General features: G+C 40.6%; 1 protein-coding gene across 3 annotated transcripts in view; it reads right to left on the minus strand.

The window, feature by feature from the left end:
* Window positions 1-364: 364 nt before the first annotated feature.
* KATNBL1 (katanin regulatory subunit B1 like 1) overlaps window positions 365-12,000 on the minus strand; it is a 75,160-nt gene continuing 63,524 nt past the window's right edge. For all 3 annotated transcript variants that reach the window (XM_033952883.1, XM_033952882.1, XM_033952884.1), the window contains one exon: window positions 365-3,492. In XM_033952883.1, coding sequence (XP_033808774.1) covers window positions 3,460-3,492 — 33 coding nt within the window. In that variant the 3' untranslated portion in view covers window positions 365-3,459. The remainder of the gene's footprint in view (window positions 3,493-12,000) is intronic.

The raw sequence follows: 12,000 nt of genomic DNA on the forward strand, positions 1-12,000 counted from the left end.
CTACCACGATAGCCCCTATCTTTATATTTATGAAACCTTAGTTAATGCGTATTGGGTTGAATACGGGATGTTTCAATATAGGGTAATCTGTATGTATCCAAGGCCATGTGTCGAAGAGTAATGGTACATATTCAACTTTTGTTTCTTTCACTGCTCTTTATAACAACTTAAATTTAAAAAATCTAAAAATAAATAAAAATGTTAAGCACAGTAATACCAGGTTACACTAGTATTCTATAACAAAACCTAGGTATCTAGGTTCCACTACAGAATAGGCTCCCTCCTATGCACCCTCAGGGTGCCTAAATGGAGGTGCCCAGTTATAGAATTGTAACATTAATACATGGCCAATAATACAAAAAAATACAAAATAGCCATTTTTATTTTAGCTTTGGTAGTAAGACCCACACAAGGGTGCATTAAGGCCATGTTTTATAACAGCTTAGAAAAAGGACACCCCTCAGTGCACAAATGGCACAAATTCAGAAGCTCAAGTTATAGAATGTGCTTTTCAAAGTAGAACGTCTCTCTCTTACCCCTATGAATGGAACTTTCAGATCCAGCTGTTGCACATCTGATCTGTAACTCCATTTGTGGAAAAGAAAGTATAAGAACATAGAAATCAACAAATAAGCCTACTGTGGCACAAGTTTGCATAATTGTTTCTGTGCATAAATGAACATTTCTATATTAATATCCAAATTTCATTAATGGTGAAATGCAGAATCCAAACAGAAAAATACCTCAGATCTTTATAAAATTAATGTTTTACTAAATGTTAACTAGTTTAAATATGAAAGAAACTGGTCTCTGCAATCTTATCCTTTTTGTCAGAGATTGCTTTTGATTAGTCATACTAATTTTACACTTATCTATTCATGAGGCACTGATGTATTGATCTGAATGTACTTTTATTTGTTGTAAAGCACTTTGTAATCTTGGAGCAAAAGGTGGCATATAAAATAAAGAAAAAATGCAGTTGGTAACTGTGCTTTGAAAATCCATAAAGTAAGAAGTATGGGATGGAATTACTGGGATTTTTCTTTAAGAAAGAAAGGGGGGAAGGAATGGGATGGGGCCAATGGAACAGGTGTTTCTTTGATTTTCTAAGGACCACTGGGAAGACTAGAGAGAGGTATATGGAAAAACAGGTTAGCATGCCAAAATTAGTATTGCTTCTGCATTATCTAGATTTGGTCTGCCAAGTTAAGCATCATACCCAGAATTTGACCAGTTAGATTCAGTCCTCTAGTGAATTTTATGAAGCTAAAACTTAGCTGGTCAGCTCAGTCAGTTTTTAAAGGCATTGATCTAACTGGCTAAATTCTATATTAAAAACAACAAAAAAACCTCCTAAAACCATGCTGGGAAAAAAAACATTCACAGTGAATGTGTCTTTCCTTATCCCATTACTCTAACATATACTTGGGACAGGATAAATGAGCACCCAGGAGAGTATATATATTAAAATGATTTTTATAAAGAAGATTTCAGTATGGGGATTTTCTCCTGATTTGAAAATCACCCAGTGGTTTCTCATTAAATTGATTCCCCAAATGGGTATGAGTTTGCGCCATACATCATAAATATCTCAATTTTTAAATTATCTATACTGTACTTCTAAGGTGCTTATCATATGCAAACCAGTAAAAAAATAGGATTGCTTTCAATCACATGAATATAGTACAGTAGAAAGAGTCCTTTGGAGTTGCCTAAACATTCGGAAGACAACAGTAAACACTTGGAAGATGACAGCTCTTATGGTTGCCCAAAACGTGGATCATGGTCATAAATTTTCAGACTTTAAGTTAAGTATATTGGAACAAAGTTTCTCCTTTCTTCAATGGAGACAAAAGATCTTTTTTCTAGCTAGAGAACAATACAGGATATTTCATCTTAGATTGTTTAAACATTATGGGTTGCAGTTGAATAAGTGTGTTGAATGGTTAACAGCTAAATGATTATATAGAGTGATATGGACAATAAAGTTTGTTTGACAGTGACATCATTATGTTTGTTCATTTTAGGAGCATGTTGCTTTGGTTAGGAAAGAAAGCATCTTTGAAAGAGCTGCTACCATTGAATTTCGGTTTTGACGAGGATCCTGCCTCTGAGGAAGAATCAAAACGGGGCTCTGTCAGGCAGTATTCTTACTTGTCCAAGATTTTTAAGCTAAGTTTTTTTAAATTCGTTCTTTTGATTGATTTTTTGGCTTTTCCATTGCAATATTTGATGAATTTTGTGACTCCTTGTATTTACATTGTCAATGGACTCTTTCTACTGTTCTTTTTTCATGAAATTGAAAGCAAACCTATTTTTTACCTATTTGCATATGACAAGCACCTTAGAAGAACAATATAGATAATTTAAAAATTGAGAAAGGAGCAGACTCATAAGATACCCATTGTGGTATCAATTTAATGAGAAACCAAAGGATGATTTTCAAATAAGGAGAAAGTCCCCATGCTGAAATTCTCTTTATAAACAAACATTTTAATATATATACTCTCCTGGGTGCTATTTACCCTGTCCCAAGTATATGTTAGAGTAAGGGGACAGGGAAATATAAATTCACTGTGATTGTTTTTTCCATAGTTTTAAGAGGGGCTTTTTTCCATTTTCAATTTCTGTTTATTCCTCTAGAGTTTGGATATTTTAAGTTCTTATTTAGCCAGCCTGATCCTTTAACCTCAGAATATCCTACAAGTACAGAAAGGCGGCATTTTTATACATTCTTGACTGATTTGACAAAGACAGCTTAATACACAGCTGTATTTAATAGCACTAAAAAAATAAGGCACTTGATTGTACACTATGTACAGTAACAGTGCTAACAAAACATTTAAATAAAATAAAGCAAATTTTTTGACATGATCCAATAACAGCTGCAATATTCTCAGCATTCTACTAGGGATAAGCTGAGATGCTCAATCATCAGCTGTACATAATGTCTCTCAGCACCAAGATTTCCAGTTCAGTCTTCTCCTGATAGTGCTAAATATTATTATCTGCTTGACAGTATCAGGGAATCACTTTGGCACCTGTACATCCATCAGCAAAGGACTCTGGCCCACTTCTAAATGTTACAAAGGTTCAGTGTTGCAAGGACTTATAGTCTGTGTTCCTCATCAGGAATGAAGAGGTGTTATGACACATTCCCTTCCTCTCTTCAAGAGGATTTGGGAGTACAATCTCTCAGTAGTGCATATAAGGCCCACATACTTCACTTTTCAATAGTGCTTTTATACCATATAGTTTATGAAGGCCCCACCTTCTTCCTGTTTTTGCTCATGACATAGAAAGGGCCCATGGTTTCTCTCTTCTCACTAGAAGTTTCACATCACTTTTATATGAAGGGCCTGCATTCTGCCTCCTCAACTGACATTTTTACAAACGACGTTTTTCAGGAGACACTTGAAAGGATTTTTTAAGTAAGTGTGGGTAAATCCAGTATCTCATTCAATGCAGCTGTAGTAAATATGCATCTACATCCTATAAGAGAAGTATTAAAATTATTAGAATACACAGATAAACATGAAAGGCAACTCTGCATGTGTAAATGCACTGAAAGTAAGTGCACACACCCACTTACACCAGGTCAATGGCAGGTGTAACTGGGAGCACCTAAGCAACATGCAAAACTTACAGTATTCTGTACATTATTGATGCAAATGGAAGACAGGCCCATCCCTCTAACTTTAGGCATGCCAATGTGGGCTTATGCCTGCTTTCTATAGTGGAATCTGGGTGCCATATACTAAACCTTTTTGGAGTGTTTAACAGGGAAAGCACTTAGGTAATTTCTTTTCAGGAATATTTAAACCCCAAACTAGAAACACTTGTGTTTAGAAGCATTCAGGCACTCCTGAGGCAGGCAGTTGCACCGAAACATTGCACTGTATCAAGACCTTCCTCTGAATTCTTATTGCCTTTGTGGATTTGTTTTATGTGGACTTGTTGACCTATTTTTATTATTATTTATTTTTACAATAAACTTGGCATTTATAATTCTTTGATCCCAAGGTTTCCTTTTTCCAATTTTTTTGTTGGTTTTCCCCTATTTACTTTTCATAGTTGATAACATAACATAACATCGTATTTTTAGACTGCATCACTATAAGTTCGATGTGGTTTATAAAAAATTACAAAATGAAAAGGTACATTAGAATCTATTCGATCAAATATTTTGAAAAGAGGAAGGTTTTCAACTGATTTCTGAAATGTTCATAAGAACAAGATATAATCAACAACGGTCAAAAATCTTTGTCAATAGAAGCTGCTTGGTATGGTCAAGATATTTCTTGCTTTTACGCCCCTTGATGGAGGGGAATATGAAAAGGTCATGATCTCCACACCCTCCTCTGGTATCATGATTACCCTCCTCACATACACTTATTCCTGACATACCCATCCACATACCGTATATGTATACCAGTTAAACAAATACCACTTTTAATGCTTCACTTCTTATTCATGAGTTACTCCAAGTCTCTGTCTTCTGTCTCTTAATTCTCTAGATTTATCTTTGGAACTATGTTCTTTCATATTCTGATGGCTATCAATATCACTGTTTTGCCAATAACACAAATCTTCTGCCTCTACTGTGATTCCTTCCTAGCCTCCCAACTTTGTCTTTGTTTTCATTCTCTTTCTTTCTCTACATGCATCTGAGACAGAGGCACAATGCAATTTTGTAACTTCCTTTATCAGTCCAATTATATTTCATAGGGTTTTTTAAATCTATCTAGTGACCCCAAAAATGATGAGTTTTAGGATAATGGTACTTTGTGTGTGTAAGTGCTTTGAAAATAAGCCCCATAATATCTTTAACTTATGTCTTAATTACTTTGAACTACTGTGTACTAGTGCTGCCTGACTCAAGAAAAACTTTTTTGATTCAATTCAGTCTGTTGAATCAATTTCCTGCACAATTGGGTGTTTTGTCAAACATCCTGGTGGGTTTATTTTATAGCCTCTTCACCCACCCCCACCCCCTATGCCCTCTCCTACCACACTGGAGCTGTGGTATAAACAAACAAAAAAGACTTTTCCTCTCTCTCTTAAATCCTAGCTCATGTTCACAGTCTAACACCAGCTCTGGCAGGATGCACATTTCAAATCTGACATATTGTAATCACAAAACAGAAAATAAAATTATTTTACCTTTTGTTGTCTGGTCATTATTCAAATCATGTTGGACAAACAGCTTCTGATAACTCTCTTGCCAGGGTCTCCTGCCCATTTGTCATTTTCGTCTTTCTCTGTGCTAATCAACCATCTTTCATCTCTGTCCTCTCCTTCCGTTTCCCTTCCCTCCCCCCCCCCCAAAGGTCTGGCATCTTTCCTTTTTTTGTCTCCATCCCCGCAGTAGCAGCAATGGACCCCACCATCCCCAGATCCATCATCTCTCCTTTTTTCAACTATCCTTTCATCCAGCATCTCTCCCTCCTTCCCCACCACCTCAGGGTCTACTATATCTCCCTTTCTCTTCCCAACTACCCTCCTATCCAGTATCTCTATGCTTCCCCACACCATCCCTTGAGTCCAACTTCCCTCCCTAAATCCCATTGTCCACCATCTCTTGCCCTCTCCTCTGTTTTTAGACCCATTATTTCTTTCCCCCTCCCCCCTCAGTGCAGCATATGCATGTCTCTTTAGACTCCCCCTTCCCTCCCTCCCTGTACTTCTACACCAGAGTCCCCCTCCCTCTGAAGGCCTGCATGTTCCCCCTTTCTTTGTAGCATCCTCTGGCTTCCCCCCTGGCCTCCTGGTCTTACCTTCAGCTAATTAGGGCAGCCTGAAGAGGATCGCTGGTGCTGTAGCGATCCTAACAGACTACCGTCGTCCTCCGCAGCACGTTCCCTCTGGCACAGTCCAGTTTCACCTCTCCTCTGATGACAGGTATGGGATCGCAGCTAAGGGAATGTTATGTGGAGGACTACGGCAGCCTGTTAGGATCGCTACAGCACCGGCAATCCTCTTCAGACTGCCCTAATTAGCTGAAGGTAAGACCGGGAGGAGGCAGGGGGGAAGCCGGAGGATGCTACAAAGGCCTAAGCAGCACTTTCTGACTGACCTTACCCCCTTAAGCAGGAGCGGCAGTGGACGGCTAGCAAGAGGCAGCGCTGCCACTCCTGCTTTAGAAGACCTGAAAGACAGGAGGTGAGTTGGTCAATGAATCGGCGATCCCGATTTAAAAAAATAAAAATAAAAAAATGAATAGATTCAAATCGATTCACCCGAAGTGAATCTGTGAATCGATTCGAATTGGAAATCGAGCAGCACTACTGTGTACTACTCAGAAAGGTATTAACTAAAATCTAAACCCTTTAATGATCGACTCCAAACCTAGAATGATCATCCACCGACTAACTATGATTCTGCAAGTTATCAAAAAGCTAGGTTATTTCAGTCTGCTTTCAACTAAAACAAAGTTATTTAGATGCAGCAGGTGTTCTCAGAGGACAGCAAGCATATATTCTTACAAGTGGGTGATGTCATCCATGAAACCTAGTGCAGACTATGCCACACTGCACTGTTACTTTAAATCTTTGAGGCAGTTCCTCCATTGCACGTGTGGGTGCCTTCCCACCCAATGCTAGAGCGTGGGCCCAGCAGTACAGTAGAAAAGCTAAGTCTATGGCCCAGAAATATCAAAGAAGAGACACGTTAATTTAATCATGTGTCTGTAATGGGCAAACTGGATGGAACGTTCAGGTCTCTTTATCTGCAGTCATTTACTATGTTACTATAAGTCAACTTCAGGGGAGGCAGGTGAGGTATGTGTAAATATATGCCTGCTGTCCTCAGAGAACACCTGCCATAGGTAAGTAACTTTGCTTTCTCCAAAGACAAATAGGCATAGTATTCTCACATGTGGGAATTTCAAGCTGCTAGGCTTAGCATGTCAAATTCAAGTTGGTAATTAATTAAAATATGAGCCTAGTGATAAAAAAGGGCTGGTAAGTAGAATTGGCATTCCAGAATTAAAAAGATTTTGCAGACCTGCTCATCTAAACTTGCTATCCTGCCTGGAATTTTTTTTCCAGAAAATAGTGATCTGTGATGGTGTGGATAGAGAACCACACTACCACTTTACAAATTTCTTCAATAGAACCAGAGTGAAAATGGGCCATTGAGGCAGCCATGGCTCTTACTTTATGGGCGGAGACACAGCCATGAAGGGTCAAGCCCAGCCTCAGCATACGTGAATGAGGTACAGTCAGCCAGCCGTGGAGATGGTATGTTTGGAGATGGGATCAAAGGATACAAAAAGCTGTAAGGCTTTGTAAGGTGGTACAGCACTTTCCTAAACTGGGCCACCAGAGGATGATGCAAGACAAGCTTACTATCGATTTTTGAGCAGAAAACTTTAATAGCACTTAAATGTACTTTAACTTTTTAATCCAGTATTAGAAAGATGGAGGAGATGGTCCATGAGGGTTGGACTGGCTGGGGCTGGGCTTGACCCTTGATAGCTGTACCATTGCCTTTAATGTAAGAGTCATGGCTGCCTCAGTGGCCTATGTAGTAGGATCTAATGCTCTGGATGCACACTAGATAATCTATTCCATTTAAATTGGTAATACTTCTATGTAGGAGGCTTTCTGGAGGTTTGAAGTATTGTAGAAATATCAGCATAGAGATGAATGGAAGCTAAGTCTGTGGTTTCAAGAACCACATTGTCAAGGAAAGGGAATTACATGATTAGTGTTGGAAAAGGATCTAGCATCCACAGTTTTGTAGACAATAATTCTGGAAGGAGAAGTAACCAAATTTGGCATGGCCAGTAGGGTGTAACTAAAATTAGGATTCCTTGATTGTGCTGCAGCTTGAGAACAGTTTTCCTTATGAGAGGTATTGGGGGGGGGAGGAGAGAAGCATAGAAAATATTCATGAAGTAGGAATGTATCCAGAGTTACTTGATTGGGAGCAAAGAGCCTGCAGCAGAAGTGGAGAAATTTGTAGTTCTGAGGAAGAGCGAATAGATCTATCCTTGGGGTCCTCTACAGATGGAAGATTCGTCAAAGCACAATTTCCTAACGTCTTCCTGCAGTTTTTCAGTCTGTATGCATTTTAACAACTCTGAACCGTTTAGTGTCATCTGCAAATTAATCACCTTGCTCATAGTTCCAATTTCTAGATCATTTATAAATAAATTAAATAGCACCGGCCCCAGCACAGATCCCAGTGGCACACCACTATTTACCCTCCTCCACTGAGAAAAATGGCCATTCAACCCTACTCTCTGTTTTCTGTCCAATAACCAATTCTTAATCCAAAATTGAACATTGCCTCCTATCCCATGACTCTTTAATTGTCTCAGGAGCCTCTTAAAAGCCTTCTGGAAATCTAGTTACACTACATCAACTGGCTCGCCTTTCTGCATGTTTATTCACACCTTCAAAGAAGTCAAGCAAACTGGTGAGGCAAGATCTCCCTCAGCTGAAGCCATACTGACTCTATCTATCTATCTATGTTTGCCTACATATTCCACAATTTTATTTTTTGTAAATTGTTTTATTATTTTGCCCGGCCCCAAGGTCAGGCTTACCAGTCTATAATTTCCCGAATCTCCCCTGGAACCCTTTTTAAAAATCGGCGTAACATTGGCCACCCTCCAATCTTCAAGTATTACAGATGATTTTAATGACAGGTTACAGATCACTAACAGTAGATAAGCAACCCCGAATGACTCACAATCCTGCAAATGACTCAACCTAGCAAGACCTTGGAGAAACACATACAAAAGCCCCTTTGCCGGCCACAGTTGGATTAATGTATCCAATCCCATGCTTCCAGGCTCATATCTTCAGCTGTAAAAGTGAGTCACCTTTGTATTTACTGTTGAGGTCAAGAAATTCATCTTTAGATGCCGTCCTCTGCCGAACAATAGAGTTGAACATTTGATGCGACAGTGACCATTCCCTCAGGTCAAGAGTCTGCGAACTGAGAAAGAAGGTCTGTACATTTTCTACTTCTGCTACATATGCAACTGAGAAAGCCTGCAAATGAGCTTCTGCTCATCGAAAGAGGAGTTGCATTTCTAGGCGTAATGGGGTGCTTCTGGTGCCTCCTTGCCTGTTGACGTAGGCCACCACTGTCACATTGTCTGAGAAGACTCTGACTGCCTTGCCTTCCAGAGACTTCTCCAGTGCCTGCAGCACTAGCCGAATGTCTCTGAGTTCTAGATGATTTATGGATCACTTTTGCTGAGCCAGTGACCAACGACCCTGATCTAGGTGTCCATTGCTATGACACCCCCCCTTCCCCTGTAAAGGCAGATATTGGTCATTAGCATCTCCCAGGAGGAAATGCAGAGAGGCATGCCTCTTGAGAGCGAAGCTATCTGCAGCCACCACCGCAGGATGTTCCTTGCTTCTGGTAACCATGGACGTGGTTGCTGAAGCAAGTTCATCTAAGGAGACCAGCGAGAGAGGAGAGTCTTGCCGGCATCAGCTCCAGGACATGCAGATAATGCCACGCCATGGGAATTGGACTCTATAGCAGGTCCGAAATCTGCTCCTGGAGCTTCAGCCTTTAGGGCTCTGGAAGAAAAACCTGGTCCAAGGCCAAGTTGAAAAAAACTCTCAGGTACTCCAGGTGCTGGGATGACTCCAGCTGACCCTTCTGGAAGTTGACTATCCATCCCAGGTCCTGGAGGACCACTCTTGAAACCACTCATTCTCCTTCCTCCCTGGACGGGGCTCTGATTAACCAATCCAAACATCCAAATATGGGTGAACTTGGATCCCTGCCTTGTGGAGGTGCACTGCTACCACCACCATGACCTTGGTAGAGGTGTGAGGTGCCACTGCTAGGCAAAAGGGGAGTGTGGAGCACTGGAAATGCTGCTCCAACACATGAAACTGCAAGTACCTCCTGTGGGCTAGAAAAATGGGAATATGGAGATAGGTTTCCGTCAAATCGAGGGAGCCAAGAAATTCACCTGACGCCACTGCTGCTATGACCAACTAAACAGTCTCCATGCAGAAGTGTGGCATTTTTAGTGTAGCACTAATCAGTTTGAGATCCAAAATTGACCCCCAGTTGCCTTAGCCTTTCTTTGACACAATAAAGCATATGGAGTATCTGCCCCAGCCTGATTCTATGTCCAAAACTGGCTTTATGGCACAAAGAGTCAATAGTCTTTGCCCCATTGCCCCCACTCTGAGGGCTCTCTCCAGCAGGCCAGAAAGTCTACAAAAAGGTCTAGAAGGGAGGCAGAAGAGATCTTTCCTGGGTCAGAAGACACATCTTACCTAGAAGCACTTTTACACTTTCACTCTTTCCCATACTCCACGAGAGGCGTAATTTGAAGAGTTAGATCTAACCTCTCCTGGAAGTCACAACAAGATCTACAGGACTATTGCATAAGCAGTAGCTCTGAAAGCTCTTCCTTGAGCTTAACCTGGATCTCTTCCTGGAGAGAAGGTGTTGGAGTAGCTGTGAAAGCAGCTTGTGGCAATTCCTGCCTAGGCATGGTAGATCATGGGGGTCTCTGCATTTTACAGAGGAGTAATAAATTGAAGAGATTACATTACATTACATTAGGGATTTCTATTCCGCCATTACCTTGCGGTTCAAGGCGGATTACAAATGGATTGTCCAGATGGAGAGCATTCACTATGCTTGTCCTTTGTTGATGATGTTGATGCAAGAAATCTATCTATAATATGCATAGAAGGAAATGACAATGCTTCTTTTATGTGGCTGGTCCCTCAATGCACGAGGAGGACACAGAGTCCCTCCGCTGACCAGGTACTGAGTCTAATGCCGTGCACTCTTGATGCAACATTGGTGCACCTGATGTTGATGCCAACGCCAATGCAGGTTCCATGTCTGGGGCCAAGTCCCCTGCCACGCTCAATGTTGATGCACATCTACAAAGTTTATCACACTGGATTCTGAGGGCTTTAAGTGACCTCTTTTGTATGCGCAGACAGAATTTACAGTAAATAATCTGATGCTGAGGACCTAAGCACTTAACATGCAAGTTATGTGGGTCAAAGCCTAAAATTGTCCTATTGCATTGAGTACATTTCTTAAAACCACTCGCACTCTTTTTGACATGGAGGAAAAACCAGACCATTTGATGTCAATAGGCTCAATGGCTCAGGGAGTTCAAGTAGCAAGCATACCAAAAATCGTTGAAACTCCCGGGGGGGGGGGGAGGGGAATCAAGGGCCCCGGAGGCTCACAAACTGCAAATTTTGGAAAAATGTACCAAACTTAAACACAAAATTAAGGTAAAAAATGAAGAAAATGAAGAAAAATAAAGATAGGAAGGCACCAAAAAAAGCAAAAACGTTTAACATGCTAAAAAGAGATTAAAAAGAAATTCTCTGCTCCATGGAAAATGACAGATTGTTGGTCTTGCACTTGCGCATCAGGCGGGAAGGCACCTGCGCAATGGGAGCATTGTCTCAAAATTTAAATTGACAGTGCATTATGGTGGTGTTCACACTGGGCTCCATGGATGTCATCCACATGTGAGATTATTATGCCTGCTTGTCCTTGAAGAAACCTTGTTTATACTTGATTTTCATGATTTTTAAAAACATTTAGAGGGGCATAATCGAAAGGGACGTCTAAGTCCGTTTACGTCCATCTCGCAAGTTGTCCAAAGTAAGAAAACAACTTGACACATTTTCGAAAATTACGTCCAATTTTTTTTCGTTTCGAAAATCGTCTAATTATACGTCCTGCCGATCTGATCGTCCAAGCCACTAAATCGTCTATCTTTGTACCACATTTTCGTCCAACTTTCCGTCCAAGTCCAAAATGCCTAGAACAAGCCCTTTTGGACGTGGGAGGAGTCTGCAAAATGATGGACTGCACACCCAGACATGCCACCTAAAGACTTATTTTAGAGATACTCTAGATCAGGGGTCCCCAAATCCCTCCTTGAGGGCCAAATCTAGTCGGGTTTTCAGGATTTCCCCAATGAATATGCATTGAAAGCAGTGCATGCACATAGATCTCATGCATATTCATTGG

The sequence above is a fragment of the Geotrypetes seraphini genome, chromosome 7, assembly GCF_902459505.1.
Source record: "Geotrypetes seraphini chromosome 7, aGeoSer1.1, whole genome shotgun sequence".
In the NCBI taxonomy this organism is placed as follows: Eukaryota; Metazoa; Chordata; class Amphibia; order Gymnophiona; family Dermophiidae; genus Geotrypetes; species Geotrypetes seraphini.